Below are 21638 nucleotides of genomic sequence, written 5' to 3'. Positions count from 1 at the left end.
TCCTTATTACATTCAAGGCTCTATGCCAAGTCCTTCACATTCGTTAACGAATAAATGCTCATTTCCCCAAGTTAGGTACTATTATCTAAATGTCAAAGATGTCCATCTATAACATGTAACAGAACTGCTAAGATTATAGAGCAAGAACTCAAACATAACTCTGTCCTGACTTTGAAGCCTGTATCTTAAGCTTCCCACTGTCAGGAAAGTTTGAATGGTGTAGGAGGCTGAACCAAGAGGCAAGTAAGATCCCTTTCTAGTTCTAAAATTCTTTGATTCTGTGAAACATTAAACTCCTCTGGTGAACTTAGGCACTTATTTGTTCATACATCTTGGTAAGGAAGTTTTAAGAAAGTTGAAAATGTTAGGTGTTGCTGCCAAATGAACTTCAATTTGAATAGAAGTTAAAATCTATATCAGCATGAAAGCCATGAGAAAGTAGGTTTAATTTACTTATAACTCTTTGGCAACATATTTATTATGTATTCAAAATACATCTAGCTGGAAACCTAATAACATAAGACATTTACCTCTATAAGGCACAGGAATTGTTCCAGTGAGGTTCATTAGTTCCCTGGAACTGCCATCATTAAAAACTGAAAGGAAAGAACAATGATTTAATCATGAGCATTTTTTTTAGATACTCCCATAGGTTATTCTTTCAGAAAGACTGGTTAAAATTCATTTTTATCCTTGAAAGGGGCTGACCTGTCAATGTATCATCCATCCTGTCCAATAACTAACAATTCTTTGTTGATTCACTCAATGTCATTGATCAGCTCTTTTTTGTTTTTTTTCAGATGGAGTCTCGCCCTGTCGCCCAGGCTGGAGTGCAATGGTGCGATCTTGGCTCACTGAAACCTCTGCCTCCCGGGTTCAAGCGATTCTCCTGCCTCAGCCTCCTGAGTAGTTGGGATTACAGGCGCGCGCCACCACACCTGGCTAATTTTTTCTATCTTTAGTAGAGACAGTGCTTCACCATGCTGGCCAGGTTGGTCTCGAACTCCTGACCTCGTGATCCATCCGCCTTGGCCTCCCAAAGTGCTGGGATTACAGGTGTGAGTCACTTTTAAAACTATTTAAATATCACTATCGGCCAGGCGCAGTGGCTTGCGCCTGTAATCCCAGCACTTTGGAAGGCCAAGGCAGGCAGATCACCTGAGATTGGGAGTTTGAGACCAGCCTAACCAACATGGAGAAACCCCATCCCCACTAAAAATACAAAATTAGCCAGGCATGGTGGCACATGCCTGTAATCCCAGCTACTCGGGAGGCTGAGGCAGGAGAATGCTTGAACCCAGGAGGCAGAGGTTGCAGTGAGCCAAGATTGTACCACTGCATTCCAGCCTGGGCAACAAGAGCAAAACTCCGCTGCAAAATAAACAAACAAACAAACAAAAAACACTATCAAACAATACCATACTAAATGTTCACCTAATGTCATTATACTTTAGAGATCTCTAGACATTTATCCAGACTGTCACTCACAGTTATTTATTATTGTTTTTTGGAGACAGGGTCTTGCTATGTTGTGCAGGCTATCCTCAAACTCTAGGCTCAAGCAATCCTCCCACCTCAGCCTTCTGAGTAGCTGGGACTATAGGCGTGCACTATCATGCCCAGCTTTTTTTCCTATTTTTTTAGAAATGGGGTCTCACTAAGTTGTCCAGGCTGGACTTGAACTCCTGGACTCAAGTGATCTCCTGGCCGCAGCCTCCTTAGCCAGTATTAAAATGAAAAAAAGAAAAGTTCATAGCCAAATGTAGACAATTTCTTTTAATCTGTATTTCTCATACCCCACATATTTTTCTATCTATAATTTATGTCTATACTTAATACAGCACATAGTTTGTATTGGACAGCTATTATTTCTAACAATGATTTGGAATTAACACTATACACATAGGGGAAAGGTTGTAATGTGCAGTACAAAAACATAGAACTATAGCCATCTACTGTGTAATGTTTGGGTCAACAATGGACTGCATATAAGACATTGGTCCCATAAGATTACTATACTGTATTTTTAATGTAACTTTTCTATAGTTAGATACAAAAATACCATTGTGTTACAACTGCCTATGGTATGCAGTACAGTAACATCTGGTATAGGCTGTAGCCTAGGAGCAACAGGCATGCCATATAACCTAGGTGTGTAGTAGGATATACCATCTAGGTTTGTCTAAGTACATTCAATGATGAAATCGCCTAATAATGCATTTCTCAGACCATATCTCTATCACTACAAAATGCATGACCGTACATTGTTGACCTTTGTTCTTTTACTTACTGTTGACGAATGTAAGCTACACTGCAATGTATTCTGATTTTGTGCATTTTAAAAAAGAAAACCACCTTATATAAATGTGGGGCTGGCCTGGCGCGGTGGCTCAAGCCTGTAATCCCAGTACTTTGGGAGGCCGAGGCGGGTGGATCACAAAGTCAGGAGATCGAGACCATCCTGGCTAACATGGTGAAACCCCGTCTCTACTAAAAATACAAAAAACTAGCCGGGCGTGGTGGCGGGCGCCTGTAGTCCCAGCTACTCGGAGGCTGAGGCAGGAGAATGGCGTAAACCCGGGAGGCGGAGCTTGCAGTGAGCCGAGATCGGGCCACTGCACTCCAGCCTGGGTGACACAGCGAGACTCCGTCTCAAAAAAAAAAAATAATAAATAAATAAATAAATAAATGTGGGGCTTTGTTTATTCTAAAAGAATTTGGTAACAATGATTTACACTTCGTCCAGCCATATGAAACTACACAAGATTTGATAAGGGAGTCTTTGTCAGTTTTGATCAAAACTGTCATGTGGACAGAAATAAGGTAGGCTGAGATGAGAAGGAATTGTGACCTAGGTTTGGAAGAGGACTTTGGGTTCATGTCTTTATTGTTTCAGGAAATGCAGAACTGATTGCCCCTCTGTTCCTTCCCACCTCTCTTCACCAGTTTCCTAATGTTTTCAAAGCCTTGGAAGCAAGTGAAATTTAGAAAGTCTCAGCTACAAAATTCAGTTCCTTGCCTTCAGAGTTAAGGGTCTTACAGTGGACAAGCAGCAGCATGGGTTTTCCCTCGGCCCTGGCATATTAAGTATTTTCAAGGAGACATGGTAGAAGAGATTATGTTAGGATTTGGCAGGGACAGAAAAGACTATTTTAAAAAAAGGGAAACTCCAAGCATTGTCATGTCTTACAACTTTATTTTGTCTCAATAGAAAGTAGAGACAAACTGACATGCTTACCTACTCTATAGAATTAAAGACCACATTAAATAATATTTTCCTCAACTATAAAATGAAAGGGACAGTCCAGAGTATAGTTTTGCAAAATGTGTTCCTGAAAATATAAAGAGACACTATGGGGACAGGGAGGTTCAGCAGTTAAGTAACTTTAGGATGTATTATACAATATATTCTTGCTCATCTCAGTGATACACAACACATTAGCATATTAAAGGCTCTGAGAAATCTTCATGCAATAAAACTCAATTTTGTTTAATCCATAAGTTGCTCAAGCTTAACTATAGAATTCTGCCTCTACCCCTGTCCCCAGCACAACTAAGGGTCTAGAGACAAAACTTTGGGAAATGGACTAAACTATCTTTAACATGCCCTCCTAGGTTTAAATTTGCATAGTTCTATGTTAGTAGTTTTTTTTTTTTTTTTTTTGAGACAGGGTCTTGCTCTGTTGCCCAGGCTGGAGTGCAGTGGCCCGATCTCAGCTCAATGCAACCGCTGCCTCCTGGCTCAAGCAATCCTCCCACCTCAGCCTCCTGGCTAGCTGAGAATACAGGAGTGCCAGGCCAACTTTATGTATTTTTTTGTTGAGACAAGGTTTCACCATATTGCCCAAGCTGGTCTCAACCTCCTGGGCTCAGTGGTCCAACCCATCTCAGCCTCCCAAAGTGCTGGGATTACAGAAATGAGCCACCACGTCCAGCTAGAGTATTTTTTTTAACATAAAAAACTAAAACTAAATAAATATAAAATGTTTTTATTAGATCTTCTAATATGCTACCTTCCAACAGTTTTATTAGGTGGTGGTGCAGTCCTACAATTGAAAAATCCACAAACCTCAAAGGAAAATGGAAAAAATTACAATCATTAACAAAGAGAGTAAACTCAAAGTATAGAAATTGATTTTTATTGCATAAACTCACCATATGAATCCAAAACAGGTTTGAGATCTTTGTATAGAGTAATAACATTGACAGTTTCACGTACAGTTAGGTCTCTGTATTTGTACTGAAAAGCAAAATCGCGTAAGAATTTAGTTTAAAACCAATACATGTATTTTAGAGCGGATGAATTTTCTTAAAATCTTTTTCACTAATTGTTAGCATTAATGAAAGCCTGAAAGAACCTAAAAACCCCACAATCCTATTATCACACTAAAATAATCACTATTTCCTTAACATCAGAAAATATCTATAGTCTCAAGTCATGTTTTTTATGTTTTCAGTTTGAATCAGGATCCTAATAAAGTCCACACATTGCATTTGTTAAAATGTCTCAAGTCCCTTTTAATCTATATTCTTTAACTATACCATATAATTCACACATTTAAAAAGTATAGTTCAATGGTTTTTAATACATTCGGAGTTGTGTAACCACCACCGTAATCAACTTCAGAACATTTTCACCATCCCTAAAAAGAAATGCATACCCTTTAGCAATCACCCCCCATTCTACCCCCAGCCTTCATCCTAGACAACCACAAATCTGTCTCTATAGATTTGCTTATTCATACAATGTGATCTTTCATGACTAAATTCTTTCACTTAGCATGTTTTCAAGATTATCCTTGTAGCATTTATCTGTACTTCATTCCTTTCATTTATTTTGGAGACAGGGTCTCGCTCTGTAGCCCAGGATGAAGTAAAGTGGCACAATCACAGCTCACTGCAACCTCAAACTCCAGGCTCAGTGATCCTCCTGCCTCAGCCTCCCAAGTACACAGAACTACAGGTATGTGCCATCATGCCCAGCTAATTTATTTTTATTTTTGTAAAGACAGGGTCTTGCTATATTGCCCAGGCTGGTCTCCAACTCCTGGCCTCAAGCAATCCTCTCGCCTCAGGCTCCCCACGTGTTGGGATTTACAGGCAAGTATGGCCCACTTCTTACTGCACACTTTATTTATCTACTGTTCAGCTGAAAAATACTTAACTGATGGGCACATCTCTATTTTTGCTCCTTAGAATTTATTTGTTAAAGACATTTGTTCATTTGTCTTATAGAGGCTCTCATGGTTTGGAATGTGTTAATTGTATACCTTTAGTATAGTTTCATAGATACATGCTTCTGTGAGTTAGTTGGATCTACAGGTTATTATCCTCACGATTACAAAATTTCCAGCCGGGCATGGTGGCTCACGCTTGTAATCTTAGCACTTTGGGAGGCTGAGGCGGGCGGATCACGAGGTCAGGAGTTCGAGACCAGCCTGACCAACACAGTGAAACCCCATCTCTACTAAAAACACAAAAACTAGCTGGGCATGATGGCGCGCATCTGTAATCCCAGCTACTCAGGAAGCTGAGGCAGAAGAATTGCTTGAACCCGGGAGGCAGAGGTTGCAGCGAGCCGAGATCACGCCATTGAACTCCAGCCTGGGCGACAGAGCTAGACTCAGTCTCAAAAAAAAAAAAAAAAAAAATTTTTCCTTTTATATTTTTTTCCTCTTCTTTCTCTGATAAGATCACTTCATAGAGGATAATGTTTTTCATCATGGAGCACAACATATCTGAGTATCTCTGTGATGTTAGCAACCATGCTCAATGTCTAGAGACCTGGTCTCTTCAAATCCACTCCAATTAGGCTTCTATACTCCGTACTTCACTGAAATTGTTCAGTAAGGTCACCAATAACTGCCACATGATATGTAATGACCAATACTATCTTTGTCTTACTTCATCTATCAGCAATATTTGACCAAGCTGATTCCTTCCTTTCCCCCGCCTTTTTTTTTTGAGTTAGGGTCTCACTCTGTCGCCCAGGCTAGAGTGCAGTGGTACGACCATGGCTCACTTCAGCCTCAACCTCCTGGGCTCAAGTGATACTCCCACCACAGCCTCCCAAGTACCTGGGACTACAGGCATGCACCATCACACCTGGATAATTTTTAAATTTTTCATAGAGATGAGATCTCACTGTGCTGCCCAGGCTGGTCTCAAATTCCTGGGCTCAAGTGATCCTCTCACCTCAGCCTTCCAAAGTGTTTGTATTACAGGTATGAACCACTGCACCTGGCTCGTTCTTTTTTTTTTTTTTTTTGAGACAGGGTCTGGCTCTGTCACCCAGGCTAGAGTGCAGTGGTATGATCTCAGTTCACTGCAACCTCCACCTCCCGGGGTCAAGTGATCCTCCCACCTCAGCCTCCCAAGTAGCTGAGACTACAGGTACACACCACGATGTCTAGCTAATTTTTGTATATTTTTGATAGAGCTGGATTTCACCATGTTGCCCAGGCTAGTCTTGAACTTCTAGGCTCAAGCAATCTTTCCACCTCAGCCTCCCAAAGTGTTGGGATTAGAGGCATGAGCCATCATGGCCAGCCCCTTTTCTCTTAAAATATGTTCTTCATTTGATTTCCAGGACATCAACTGTTCTCCTGAACTCTGTGCCTTCTCAGTTTCTTTGCTGGCTTGTTCTCTTAACCTAACCAATTATTATTGAGTGCAGGCTAAGTCCTTGGTCTTCTTCTCTATCTAAACTCATTCCTTTGATCTCCCTCATGGCCGAAAATATAATTTATATGTTGAAAACCCTCAAATTAAAATTTTCCAATCTTAACCTTTTTTCTGAACTCCAGAAAACATATATACAATTACTAATTTGACATTTCCCCTTGGATATCTAATGAATGTCAAATTGAACATGACCAAAACTGAACTCCTTATCTTCCCCCCAAATTTACTTCTCCAATGTCTTCCATATGTGTACACATACATATCCTTCCAGGTGCTCAGGCCAAAAACCTTGACGTTATCCTTGATGCCCTCTCTTTTCTTCACATCCACAGCCAATCTGTCAAAATATCCTGTTAGCTTTGCCTTCAGCATACATCCGGTATCTCCACAGCTACAGTCCTGGTCTAAGCCACCAACACCTCTCACCTAGATTACTGCAACAGCCTCTTTATGGTGTCTCCGCCTCCATCGTTAACCCACTACAGTCTAGTCTCAACATAGCAGCTAGAGTAATATTGCTAACAGCTGAAACAGAGCAATGGCTTTTCATCATACTCCAAGTAAACGCCAAGGTCCTTAAGATGGCCTGCAAGGTCCTCCAAACCTCTCATACCATTGATGATCCATACCATGGATCTGTCTAGATCCATACCACCACTTCCTCCCTTGCTCACTTCAGTCCAGCCACCATACCCTCCTTTGTTGTTCCTCTATCATGCATGACAAACTTCTGTCTATGAGCCTTTGCATTTGTTTCTCCTTTCTGAAATGTTCCTACCCCAGATTGTTCCAGTTTTGTTTTTCTCCTGAGACAGGATCTCGCTCTGTCACCCAAGCTGGAGTACAGTGGTATGATCACAGCTCACTGCAACCTCAAACTCCTGGGCTCAAGTGATCCTTCCATCTCAGCCTCCCAAGTAGCTGGAATTAGAGGTATACACCACGACTGGTTAATTTTTTTATATTTTTAGTAGAGAAGAGACAAGGTCATGCTATGTTGCACAGGCTGGTCTGGAACTCCTGGCCTCAATGCGATCCTCTAGCTTTGGCCTCCCAAAATGCTTGGATTTCAGGTGTGAGCCCCATGCCAACCACACAGTTTCTTTACCTCTCTCAGGTGAGCTCAAATAGATTTTTTCAGAAAGACCTCTCTTTACTATCAGATACAAAACTGTGACTCATCCCATTTCCACACCCTAGCACTCCCCATTTCCCTTTCCTGCTTTATTTTCTCTAAAGCACTTATCACTTTCCAACATACTACTTGATGTATTTATTGAGTTATTTATTGTCTTCTATAAAAATTTAAATTCCAGAAGCAGAGTTTTTTTTTGTCTGATTGTTCACTGTTGCATCCCTAGAGCCTAAAACAGTGTGAGGGACATATCAATCTTTATTTTATTATTTTTATTTATTTATTTGTTTTTGAGATGGAATCTTGCTCTGTCACCCAGGCTGGAGTGCAGTAGCGTGATCTCAGCTCACTGCAACCTCCACCTCCCAGGTTCAGGCAATTCTCCTTCCTCAGCCTCCTGAGTAGCTGGGATTACAGGCACGCACCACCATGTCTGGCTAATTTTGTATTTTTAGTAGAGACAGGGTTTCACCATGTTGGCCAGTCTGGTCTCGAACTCCTGACCTCAAGTGATCTGCCCACCTCAGCCTCCCAAAGTGCTGGGATTACAGGCATGAGCCACCGCACTTGGCCAATTTTGTTATTAATTTTTTTTTTCATTTTTTACTTTTTGAGATAGGTTCTCATTCTGTCATAGCTCACTGTAACCTTGAATTCCTGGGCTTAAGTAATCCTCCTGCTTCTGCTTCCCAAGTAGCTAGGACTACAGGTGCATGCCACCAAGTCTGGCTGATTTTTAAATTTTTTGTAGAGACAGGGTCTAGCTATGTTGCCCAGGCTGATCTTGAACTCCTGGCCCCAAGTGATCCTCCCATCTCTACCTCCCAAAGTACTGGGATTACAGGCATGAACCATCACACCAAGCCCACAGTTTTCTTCTACTCATTTAGCAGTGACTGCGCCTCTAGAAATGCTGTAAATAAACTATGTAAAAATGTAAGTGGTTGTATGCATGAAACATCTAAAGTGGAAAGTTGTTTCTTTAAAGCAAGAAGGACTAATCTGGTATAAATATACCTCTGTTAATTGCAAAAATGATAACAGAGAAGGGTGTTAAAAGTTATTTTGAAATTGGGAGCTAAGATAATGCTCAAGGGGAAAAAAGATCTTTTATAATATACATACAAAACATAAGGCAGGTGGCCAGAGTACCATGATGGGTGCGGAGAGCCTACAATCAGATAAAGAGAAAACAATAATGACCTTCACCCTAGCCATGAGTGCAGGGTCCTGGCTAACAATTCTTACATCAGACCACACCAGCTGAAAGAAAAACATTTCAAGCCCTTCTTTAGGAGGAAGGAGCCCCCACAACTGCTTCTAATACTCTACTTGCTATTCTTACCTGTCTAAAATTCATAGGTTAGACAGAACAGATGCTGATGCTCAGAATCGTCATAATCACATACAGGAGTCTCAATTTTCCAGACACTGAGCCAAGGACCAAAAGACAGGTAGAATGCCCTCTCCTACCTCTTCCCTACCTGTTTTTGTTTCTAGAGTAATCACAGGTTGGCTGCAGGGGGAGGCAGGCAGAGGTATAAAATATCTTCTGAACATGCCTTGCCTTTGTCTTTGATGGCAGGTTTCTCTAGAGGACGCTTAGGAAACTTAATTAGGGTATAAAAAATAAGCTAATATTTGAATATTCTTGCTCTTTATATGAATATACACATACATTACGGAATAAATTTTTTTTTTTTTTTTTTTTTTGAGACGGAGTCTTGCTCAGCCACCCAGGCTGGAGTGCAGTGGCTCCATCTCGGCTCACTGCAACCACCGTCTCCCGGGTTCAAGCGATTCTCCCGTCTCAGCCTCCCAAGCAGCTGGGATTACAGGCACCCGCCATCATGCCCGGCTAATTTTTGTATTTTAGAAGAGACGGGGTTTCACCATGTTGATCAGGCCGGTCTTGAACTCCTGACCTCAGGTGATCCACCTGCCTTGGCCTCCCAAAGTGCTAGGATTACAGGTGTGAGCCACTGCGCCCGGCCCAAGGAATAAATCTTAATGACTACGCTATCAATTTAAAGATCAAAAATGTCATGGAGGCCAGGCGTGGTGGCTCATGCCTGTTATCCCAGCACTTTGGGAAGCCAAAGCAGAGGGAATACTGAGGTCTGGAGTTGAAGATCAGCCTGGCCAACATGGTGAAACCCCGACTTTACTAAAAATACAACAATCAGCTGTGTGAAGTGGTGGGCGCCTGTAATTCCAGCTACTTGGGAGGCGAAGGCAGGAGAATTGCTTGAACCTGGAAGGCGGAGATTGCAGTGAGCCAAGATCGCGGCACTGCACTCCAGCCTGGGTGACAGAGCAAGACACTAAAAAAAAAAAAGTAACGGAACAGATACTCTTCAGCTACATACTATGTAAAACAATATACCGTTTTTTCAGAAAGTGATGTATAAAAGTTACAACATGGATCTTTACCTGGGTCACAATCTTCTATGGCTTCCCACACGTCCTCTGTAACTAAGGATAACTAGTTTGTCAAAACAAAACCAATAAGCCTAAAATACATGATTACACAACTAAGGTATGCTTTATTTTGAAAACTGTCACTTTCTCTTTAGAGGTTACTTGGTCTTCAATCAAGGACTATGGGGGCGATTTAACTGGAAAAAGTCCGTTTTTAAAAATGTTTTATACATAATAGTGTGTTTTATTAAAAACTGAAACCGCTTAAACCGCTGATTGCTACCATTCTTGCTTTGACAAAACTATCCGAAGCTAACACGTTGAACTGGTCAAGACTCAACTCTCAATCATTTTACATAGTTTTGGAAAATTACAACAAAACATAACAAAAGCCATTCCACTCTGGTGTGAGGTGCCACGTTTGAAGTAATTATATAAATAAATCATGGCTTTAAAATACAAAATGCTTAACTGCTTTTTTAAAAATTGAAAAAAAAAATAGCCTTGAGCCGTGAAGATCATAGATTAAGCTCAAAGCAAATAAATACGCATTATAAGCAGCATACACTTAAGAGTAGTTACTCTTAGCAAATCCCTGAAACGGTAATGGTATTTCAGTAAGGGACTGGTATTTTGGCTTCTCTGGACTTTTCCGGAGAATACAAAACTGAAAAGGCCACAATCTCTGCAGGTCGGCAAAAGAAAGGCTAAGACAAGAGGATCCCTGGATTGGGACAGCAATAGAGGATTGCCTCAGATTTAGAACTAAATGAGATTCCGTCTTTGTGTTTACAGAAACTAAGACGAAAAACCACACTGCCCCATAGACAGCTCCAAACTCTGTGGAAGAGAGAAGGGCGGGTGGGCGGCAGGTGTCCGGCAGTTTCCGCTCCACGTCTCTGTCGACTGTCGCCGCCCCCCACCCTCCCAGCTCCCGTACGGGGATTCCCGCACCAGGCGACAGGCGCCTCGGGGCGGGGGTCTGAGAAGGTGGCTAAGAGCTGTACTGGGGCTTCCGGCCCGTCTGGGAAGCTTGTTTGGCTGGGCCGGGACGGACTCGGCAGGGCGCGGAAGGGAGCGGTGGGCGCGCGCTGGAGGGCGAGCGCGTCGCAGCCTCACCTTGGACACCATTTTCTTGAGCTGGCTCTCCGACACCGCCATGACGGCCCACTCGCGACTCCCTTTCCCGCAGGCAGAAAGTCAGCCGCTGCTGGGCTGCCCCAGGCCGTCCCACACAATCGCACACCCCCGACCCGGCCTCAAACAACAGGAAGTCGGAACCAAAGCACCACTTCCGTTTCCACTACGTCACTTCCGGGCCGCCATCCTGCGGGCGAGGGTGGACGCCGTGTGGGATTGAAAGAGACTTGACGGGGTGGGTTCCAACCAACCCTACCCTCGAGTGCCGGATTCAGCAGGACGAATCAGGTCCCAAAGATGTGGGCAAGACTGTTCCGAGGGTCGAAACTCCGGTTCAGGATAAGATTGGCAGGTATTTCACAGAGTCGACTTGAGGAAGCTAGTGCCGGAAAGGGAAGAAGTACCAAGGGCTTGCCAATGCGCCTTAATGACTGATTCATCAAGTGGGAGGGCACTGCACTGGCAGTCAGAGTGTTGTGTCACTGACTTGCCCTTGTGATAATGGTAGGCTAGTGCATTTCTAGCTCAGGCATACGTTTCTCCCGACTGTAAAGTGATACACTTGCATTAGATGATGCCCAGTGTTCCTCTAATTAGTGATTTTTTTTTTAAGCTTTAAAGACCTTCATACTACGTTGGCAAGGGTAAAATGTAGAGCCTTTGTTTCACGAGAAGCCAGATAGTAATTTCTTCTCCAGGAAACCATTCCTAAAGTCAGCTTTCTCCTGTACCCAGACATAAATGATAATACAGGCCGTATTTTACCTGGTGCTGTATTTTTGTACCTGTCACTGTCAAAATCCAAGCCCTTGAAGGCAGGCTTACTTCAGATCTTCATTGCCTTGCACAATGCAAGGGTAGGTACTTCCATCTTAATTGAATTTTTACTTCCCATAAAAATTCTTCATGGTGACTTACATTAGTCATCATTACACATCACCGTCAGTTTTGTAACCACAGTGTCATTCAAGGTATTGTACAATTTTGAGTTTGATGATGAGATGTGTGACAGTTTCAGTTATTTTAGTACAGCCCTAATGAGAACAAGGCTGTGGTATTGATTCCCTTCAAAGTTGGCATCTAAATGAAGGTCACATTCACAAGGAGGGCGTAACTGAAAGCATGTAGAAGCATCATTATAAACTGTTGTTAACACACACAAATAAAGACTATTCCAATAAGTATTGTTTTTCTTTTCTTTTCTTTTTTTTGAGACAGTCTCACTCCATCGCCCAGGCTGGAGTGCAGTAGCACCATCTCGGCTCACTGCAACCTCCGCCTGTTTTCCAGCTCCTTAGTTAAGCATACAGCTCCAGTCAAACCAAACTAGAGGTCAGTCTGTCCTTCCATTTTACTTGCTGTTTTATGTTTTTTAAAAGCAATGGGGTTTTCAAACTGTTCTTAAAGCCATGGCTTAACCAGGAGTCCCTTTAATTAGAGCAACTGTACCTTTATGAATTGGAGGAATGCCAGGTAATGTTATTTATATATTTTATAAATAAATATAAATTTATATTAAAATAAATTTTGTGTGTATATATATATATATATATATATATATATATATTTTTTTTTTTTTTTTTTTTTTTTTTTTTTTTGAGACGGAGTTTTGCTCTTTCTGTCCAAGCTGGAGTGCAATAGTGTGATCTCGGCTCACTGCAACCTCTGCCTCCCAGGTTCAAATGATTCTCCTGCCTCAGCGTCCTGAGTAGCTGGGATTACAGGTGCCCACCACCACACCCAGCTAATTTTTTATATTTTTAGTAGAGACAGGATTTCACTATGTTGGCCAGGCTTGTCTTGAACTCTGGACCTAAGGTGATCCACCCACCTCAGCTTGCCAAAATGTTGGGATTACAGGCGTGAGCCATTGCGCCTAGCCTATTTATATATTTTTTGAGACACGGCCTTGTTCTGTTGCCCAGGTTGTAGTGCAGTGGTGTGAACATGGCCCACTGCAGCCTCAACCTCCCTGGCTCAAGTGATCCTCCTGCCTCAACCTCCCTTGTATATGGGACCACATGCGTGTGCCACCATGCCCAGCTAATTTTCTAATTTTTTGTAAAAATGAGGTCTCACTTTGTTGCCCAGGTTGACCTCAGAACTCCTGGGCTCAGGTGATCCTCCCACCTTAGCCTCCCAAAGTGCTAGGATTACAGGTGTGAGCCACTGTGCCCAGCAATACATTGTTTAAAAAGCTTTCTTGCTGCATGTTTACTATCAGTCTTTTGCAATCTTTCAGGGTCAACGCTACCTCAATATACAGTGTTAACTTCTTCTTATCTATTTCATTGGAACCATGAAGGATTGAATGTGTGTGGGGAAAAAGTCTTTGTGGTTTTAGAAATATGCAAAATCGGTTAATTTTTTGATGTGAAAGTAACAGTAGTTGAAATGCTTTTGAAAGTTGCTTGCCATTTCAACACTAAATATGAGTTTTTTCCCACTCATTAGGCATTTTGATTTCTGTCCTCACATATATTAGTGGAGAATTTTAAATCCCCCGATTATCACAGATGAAAACACAAGCTGATGGTGCACCTGCAGTCCCAGCTACTCCATTGGCTGAGGCAGGAGGATTACTTGAGCCGAAGAGTTTGAGTCCAGCCTGAGCAATATAGTGAGAACCTGGCTCAAAAACAAAAAGATTTTAAAAGTTTTCTTGCTAAAAATAATTTTTAAAAGTTTGAAAACAATTGATAAAATCTAGTCTCTTCATTTTACACAAAATAACTAAATATCCTGGGTGCTGTGTGAATTGTATGAAAAAATCTCCTTAATCTGAATGTTTCCTTTCACTTAATAAATGAAGGATCACCTGGTGATTTTGAAATCAGTTTATTTTGTTCATTATTCTTAATATTTAAGGAAAACAATGGAAAATGGAAAAAAATTTGTCTTCTGCTACATCAAAAAAGCATTTTAATCCAAACCCCACTAAAAATTGTAACAAGCTCTGCATGATTTTGTAAAAATAAAAACATGAAAGTTAACAAGCATTGAGAATGTCAAATTATCACAAAATCATAGGGAGGTGGTGGTGGTGATATTGCTTCTTGACTTACACTGGGATTTACAACATGATTACTAATATACTTAACACTCAAAGAAATATCTGATACAGAGAATTACTTCTTCATTGTGGCCTTCCAGAGGGCAAAGACTATTATTCATCTTCGAATAGTCAAATTCTAACACAGTATGTGGAATAACAGTAGGTGTTAAATAAACATTTGTTGTATTGACATGTTCCTTTTATAATTAATGAGTTATTGGTAATTTATTATACACTATTTTCTGGTTATTGTTCAAAAGCATATTACATATTATCTAACTTTAGATATCAAATATTAGAAAAGGCTAGTTTTAAAAACAATAGTTCTTTCAGTTTTACTTTCCTATTTCATAAAAAAGGACAGTAAGAATACATTGTTAGGGTAACATGAACTAATTCGCGTGCATATTGAAATTACATAGACCTAAATGCTTTTCTCTTCAAAAGCATCCAGTTAACTCTGGTGGGAATCTTTCCAAGCATATTAAATACTTTTCTGCTTTCCTAAACATGGGTTACTGAATATAATTTCACCTTTTCTTTATGACTAAAGTTCATCATTATAAGCATTCCTTATTACACTAAAACAGTGTTAGTTTGCCTATTTCCTCTTTACCTAGGATGTGTCTGCCCTTATAAACCCTCCTATCTCCGTCTGGATTAACCTATTATATGCTTGATTTATTTTTATTTTTATTTTTTTAGAGACAGGGTCTCACTGTGTTGCCTAGAGTGCAGTGGCATGATCATAGCTCATTGTAATCTTGAACTTCTGGGCTCAAGCAATCCTCCTGCCTCAGCCTCCTGAGTAGCTGGAACTACAGGTGCACAGCACCACACCTGGCAAATTTTTAAACTTTTTTTTTTTTTTGAGATGGAGTCTCGCTCTGTCGCCCAGGCTGGAGTGCAGTGGTGTGATCTCCACTCACTGCAAGCTCCGCCTCCTGGGTTCATGCCATCCTCCTGCCTCAGCCTCCCAGGTAGCTGGGACTACAGGTGCCTGCCACCACGCCCAGCTAATTTTTTTTATTTTTAGTAGAGACAGGCTCTTTAGCCAGGATGATCTCGATCTCCTGACCTCGTGATCTGCCTGCCTCGGGCTCCCAAAGTGCTAGGATTACAGGCATGAGTCACCACGCCCAGCCCACGTTTGTTTTTTATAAAAGCATGCCCTTACATGAGAATGAAAGTAATCCTTTCATGGTGTATAGGACCCCAACTTTAGGGTCTTTTGATAACTATTTTGGCTGTTAAGACTTTTCCCCCTTTTAGTGCCTAGAAAAAGTAGAGGTTGTATGGATAAGTGCCCCTTAATCGCCAAGACTTCTTGAGGACTAAACCTCAATTTCCTTTTATAAAATGATGATGGTAATAGTCCCTACCTCTGTGGGCTGTTGTGAGGATTCAGTAAAATAATAAAGTGCTTATCATGCTGCCTGGTATATATGAAGTGTTAATGTTAACTGTTACTATCAGTTGTAATGTCACAATAGTAATAATAAGCTATCTTTCACATAAGAAAATATTGCTGTTGATCTATCACCAAAGTGTGTGTACTCTGAACTGTATGATCAGGAGAGGTTAAAGGATTTGCTCAGAACAAATAATGGGGAGAGTCCGTTTGACCTCTCCCTATTATGACCAATGTTTTTAATGAAAATCTCATAGTTTGGCTCTAAAGTAAGCTGCTTGGCTTTCATTCATAATCTATTTCCACTAAAAATATACATTTGTCTATGGTTCTACTAATATCACAATTAGTTTATGAGATGTTGGAGATCTTATATACTCCAGGAAGAAGTTATAGAAAATTTCATAAAGTCCCACTGGAAATTAAATTAAACTTTTAATGCATATCATTTTAAAAATTCACTTTCCATTTTCTGTTTTAAAGTGCATGTAAAATTCTTCTCCATTTTTTGGTAGCTAATTAATTTGAAGAAGGGAAATATAATGCTTTACTAGTACTACCAATAGGATTTTACACAAGAAACATTAGTAACTTAAGCTGTGGATCCTGTGAATGTACAATTGATACAGATTTTGTAAATCCATACTGGGCCTTGAACTTATGTTTATTATAAAAGTCAAAGGGTAGTTTTCTTTTAAAGATGTATTACTTATAAAATATTCCCAAAGTGTGAACTGTGCTTTTAGTTTAGGATATATGATTTAAATTGATGCACACTTCAGATGAATGTTTACCCCTGCTGTAGATTTAAAGAACAGCATAGATATCTCAAGAACCCCAAATAAAATTAATTTTTCCCCTCCTTATGTAACTTCTTAAGGATTTAAATCACAGAGCTAATCAAGAAACCCTCTACTTTAACCAAGCAGTTTGTAAGGATAAATAGCAGGATACAGAAGTTCTCAAACCTATATATATTGGTAAAATTAAATGACTTTTCCCTTTAGGTAGAAGTCCAGCCTCTTAAATTGCATTTGAGAATCAAAGTTTTAACTGTAGTTGGAGACCATGGATTGAGGATGCACTGCTTTGGAGTTTCTCAGAAACTGTATCTTCTTTCAGTGTGGTTTTGATGACTTCAGATACTCCACTGATTCCAAGGATGCAAGGCAAACTTAAAAACACTTCACTATCTATATCATAATATCCCTGAAATGAGAAAAATAAGGGTTTTAATAGAACTAAATCACTGCAAAGAAGTTAATAAAAAAATGCATACTTTCTTGCTTTCTTAGTTCTAAGACAAAGTGATACAAGTTGGACTCAAAAAGGTTTTTTTGTTCATTTACTTATTTTTATTTTATTTTTAGAAGTCCAGACCTCACAATCATTCATTGATTTTTTTTTTTTTTTTTTTTTTTTTTTTGAGACGGAGTCTCGCTATGTCTATGTCGCCCAGGCTGGAGTGCAGTGGCCGGATCTCAGCTCACTGCAAGCTCCGCCTCCCGGGTTCACGCCATTCTCCTGCCTCAGCCTCCCGTGTAGCTGAGACTACAGGCGTCCGCCACCTCGCCCGGCTAGTTTTTTGTATTTTTTAGTAGAGACGGGGTTTCACCGTGTTAGCCAGGATGGTCTCGAACTCCTGACCTCGTGATCCGCCCGTCTCGGCCTCCCAAAGTGCTGGGATTACAGGCTTGAGCCACCGCGCCCGGCCGCATTCATTGATTTTATAAACTTATCATTTCAGAAAATTTTTGAGAGATGGAAGCAACTTGGTCAGACACCCACTTTGTAGAGAAGTAAGCTAGCCCCCTGCAATATGGGTAGCAGGTTGGGGGCTAAGAAAAAAAATAGTTAAGAATGGATTTCCTGGGGAGGGGCATGGGATGGTCTCTGGGCACAGTCAAATGACAATAACATCTAAAAAAAAAAAACACTGGTACCATAATGGTATGTATTTGTGGGATACATGTGATATTTCAGTATATGCATACAATGTGTAATGATCAAATCAGGGTAATTGGGCTATCCATCACCTCAAACATTTATCATTTATTTGTGTGGAAAACACTCCAAATGGTCTCTTCTGGCTATTTTGTTTTTCTTTTCTTTCTTTCTTTTTTTTTTTTTTTTGTTGAGATGAAGTCTCTCTATATTGCCCAAGCTGGTCTTGAACTCCTAAGCTCAAGTGATCCTCCCACCTCGGCCTCCCAAAGTGCTGGGATTACAGGCATGAGCCACCACACCCACCCTCTTCTAGGTGTTTTGAAATGTACAATAAATTACTAATAATCACACTCACCCTACTGTGCTGTTGAACACTAGAATTTAGTGTTCAATTCAACCTGTGTCACCCAGGCTGGAGTTGCAGTGGTGTGATCTTGGTTCACTGCAACCTCTGCCTCCTGCCTCAGCCTCCCAAGTAGCTGGGATTACAGGCACCTGCCATTATGCCCAGCTAATTTTTATATTTTTAGTAGAGAGGGGTTTCACCATGTTAGCCAGGCTGGTCTCAAACTCTTAACCTCAAGCGATCCGCCCGCCTTGCCTCCCAAAGTGCTGGGATTACAGGCATAAGCCACTGCACCCAGTCAAGATTTTATTTTTGGAGACAGGGATTCGCTGTGTTGTCCATGCTGGAGTCCAGTGACATGGCTCACCGCAGCCTCAACCTCCAGGCTCAAGAGATTCTCCCACCCCAGCCTACTGAGTGGCTGTCACATGCCTGGCAAAGTTTTGTTTTTGTTTTTGTAAAGATGGGGGTCTCACTATGTTGCCCAAGCTGGCAGACTTCTCATAACTAAGCAGGATAGGGCTTAAACTAAACTGCTTTCTCCTACTTGTTACTCTAAAATACTGAAGACACCTGGGGTTAGAGTATGAATAATGATTTTGCTAGTTTTGTATTAATAATATCTAAGTTTAAAATATAATGAGAGAATAAGAATAGCAATTACCTTTGCTAAAGTTGATACAGAATGCACTTTCTTCTTATTGTTTACAATACTGTCAACCATGTCAGCTACTGATAGTCCAACAGACCAGGATCTTTGACTTTTTACTCTAAGCAGTTCCATGGCTCTAGGTTACAAAAATATATGATCTCAGAAAATCCACAGAATATGCACATTTAGTTTTACATTCTGGTTAAGGTATTAATTAGATGTTTCTATGACAGAAACGAGTTATACAGCAATTGTTAGGGAAGTCTATAGATAATCTAATGTTTATTTAAACTTTTCTTAAGATGTTAGGCAGTTCAAAGAAAATACAGATGACCTAATAACATAAAAAATGTTCACTGCCATTGATATTTAACCAAATATGAATTAAAACAATAAATACCAATTTGCCTACCGATAACTGGCAAAAATTAAAAAGACTGATAATTAACTTGGAGAAAATATTAACAGGCATTCCCATAACTGCTGTTGAGAATGTAAAGTGATCTAACCTTTTAAGAAGAAGATTTGGTAACATCTGATCTAGAAATTCCTCTTCTAGGTATTTATCTTATAGCAGTATGCTCAAGAGTGCAAAGATGTACAAAATAAGCATGTCTGCATATTTGGAAACAACTCATCAAAAGAGGACTGGTTAAACAAATCACTACCATGTAGTACCATGTAGCTTTTGAGAAGAATAAGGTAGATTTACATGTACAATGTGCAAAAATGTCTGAGATTTATCATTAAGGAAAGAAATCAAGTTGCAGGATAGTTTGAATAACACAAATCTATATTATTATACATTTGTAGAAGCATTGAAAAACAATTTTTTCTTTTTAGAGATAGGGTCTCTATGTTGCCCAAGCTGGTCTCAAACTCCTGGGCTCAACTGATCCTCCCATTTCAGCCTCCTGAGTAGAAAAAAATTTTTTGGGCATGTGGACACTAAGTTGTCAAAAATGGTTGTCTCTGAAAAATGGAATTACCTTAGCTTTTTAATTTCTTTTAATACTTTATAGATATCTGCAGTATTTGAAATTTTATAATAAGCATATTCTTTTGTAAATGATAAAAATATATAAAGTTAAATTTTTTCCTTTTAAAAAGTATAAATGCAAGATTGTATAATCAGATTAGAATGAATTATACCATACACTAATCTTCTCAATAAAAAACAGAACACTTTTTCCAGTTGTTATATTCTAAAAGTCATAAGCTGATGGCTTTGAAAACTAAAAATGCCACCTCTCAGACTTCAGGAAAATGTTATGTGACAGTGAAACAACAAATGGCATGAATATAAATTCTGTGTAGAGTCCTGCCTATGGGGTACAGACCCCTGGAAGGCCTCTGGATAAAAGCAAAAGATAAAAGGATCTGTGTGTTACACTTTTTGTTTGCCTGAACATATAATATGGCTTATCCATTCGCATTAGACTGATTTCCAGTTCTATTTGCATGTGATTAATAGATACTCATTTTTAAGTGGTGTGGACAAATTATCTTCTACATTAAGAAAATCGTTGGCTTGGCACAGTGGCTCACATCTGTAATCCCAGTACTTTGGGAGGCCAAGGCGGGTGGATCATGCGGTCAGGAGATTGGGACCATCCTGACCAACATGGTGAAACCCTGTCTCTACTAAAATACAAAAAATTAGCTGGGCGCGGTGGTGCACACCTGTAATTCCAGCTACTTGGGAGGCTGAGGCAGGAGAATCACTTGAACCCAGGAGGCGGAGGTTACAGTGAGCCGAGATTGCGCCACTGACTCCAGCCTGGTGACAGAGCGAGGCTCAGATGTTTAGATATAGAAGCAGTAAATCACTGTCTACAAATAAAGAACACGTTTTTCCCTTTAAATGTGAACTGTGTTATCTGAAAAAGCTTGCAAAGCACTCTTAGATCTACTTTCAGATAAGAAATCAAAGAGTATAAGACAGTGCTCCTTTATACGTTTGTGTTTCCTAGTTTTGTTTTCAGAAGCCTGGTAAGTACATACTGTATAAATAGCTGTTAGCTATGAAGTACATGATTTTTCGTTGGATAAATGCAAATTTCCAGTCAGTGTTACCTGTTGGACAGCTGCACTTCAGAGGTATGACTCATTACTTCTTGGCCACTCCATGTGAGCACTAAAAATTAGATGAAGAATTAATTATGTTTTGCCAATGACTCTCTTTGGATTAAGATGTGATAACCGATCTTTTGCAGTCAAGGGTACCTGTGCTAATATTTATATAGAAGTTTTTTCATTTCTAGCAAGTTAGATTTTTCCACTGGATGACAATAAATGTGCTATACCACTAGCCCAAGGTGAAGAAAACTCTGAACTACAAAAAACATTATCCCCAAAGTCTACTTGCCGTCTCCTTACCTGTTCTCTCTCATCGGTAACAGTTCTGCAAGGGCCATTTTACTATCAAAGTAGAAATATATAAGGACTTGACATTTGTTCTGCTGAGAAATGCACTGAGACTAATTTCACCAGGTAAGGAATAATCTGATCACCTATTTTGGGCTAGAATTTCCATAGCTATTACAGAGGCAGAGAATCCTCTTCCTTTTTTTTTTTTTTTTTTTTTTTTGAGATGGAGTCTTGCTCTGTCACCCAGGCTGAAGTGCAGTGGCACGATCTTGGCTCACTGCAACCTCTGCCTCCTGGGTTCAAGCGATTCTCACACCTCAGCCTCCTGAGTAGCTGGTGCATGCCACCACACCCTACTCATTTTTGTGTGTGTGTTTTTAGTAGAGACGGGGTTTCACCATGTTGGCCAGGCTGGTCTTGAACTCCTAGACCTCGTAATCCACCTGCCTCGGCCTCCCAAAGTGCTGGGATTATAGG

At 40.4% G+C, this 21638-nt stretch overlaps 2 protein-coding genes and 1 long non-coding RNA gene across 10 annotated transcripts in view; 1 reads left to right on the top strand and 2 right to left on the bottom strand.

The window, feature by feature from the left end:
* TSG101 (tumor susceptibility 101) overlaps nt 1-12470 on the bottom strand; it is a 52742-nt gene extending 40272 nt beyond the window's left edge. Inside the window, exons 1-3 of one of the 2 annotated variants that reach the window (XM_050755440.1) lie at nt 11360-12470; nt 4156-4240; nt 531-596 (exon numbers count right to left, since the gene is read on the bottom strand). In XM_050755440.1, coding sequence (XP_050611397.1) covers nt 531-596; nt 4156-4240; nt 11360-11401 — 193 coding nt within the window. In that variant the 5' untranslated portion in view covers nt 11402-12470. The remainder of the gene's footprint in view (nt 1-530; nt 597-4155; nt 4241-11359) is intronic. The other variant, XM_050755441.1, reaches the window with a different exon arrangement.
* Nucleotides 11655-14207, top strand: LOC126934720 (uncharacterized). Its single transcript, XR_007719084.1, has 3 exons — nt 11655-11732; nt 12599-12712; nt 13835-14207. It is a non-coding gene; the product is annotated as an uncharacterized LOC126934720 (long non-coding RNA).
* The window catches only part of UEVLD (UEV and lactate/malate dehyrogenase domains), a 71342-nt gene continuing 63906 nt past the window's right edge, over nt 14203-21638 (bottom strand). For 5 of the 7 annotated variants that reach the window (XM_050755408.1, XM_050755409.1, XM_050755415.1 and 2 more), the window contains 3 exons: nt 20868-20928; nt 18804-18927; nt 14203-17055 (listed from right to left, as the gene is read on the bottom strand). In XM_050755408.1, coding sequence (XP_050611365.1) covers nt 16888-17055; nt 18804-18927; nt 20868-20928 — 353 coding nt within the window. In that variant the 3' untranslated portion in view covers nt 14203-16887. The remainder of the gene's footprint in view (nt 17056-18803; nt 18928-20867; nt 20929-21638) is intronic. The other 2 variants (XM_050755411.1, XM_050755414.1) reach the window with 1 other exon arrangement.

Source organism: Macaca thibetana, chromosome 14 (assembly GCF_024542745.1).
Source record: "Macaca thibetana thibetana isolate TM-01 chromosome 14, ASM2454274v1, whole genome shotgun sequence".
Classification (NCBI taxonomy): domain Eukaryota; kingdom Metazoa; phylum Chordata; class Mammalia; order Primates; family Cercopithecidae; genus Macaca; species Macaca thibetana.
The sequence above is the reverse complement of the archived record's forward strand: the minus strand, read 5'-3'. Positions and strand labels throughout refer to the sequence as shown.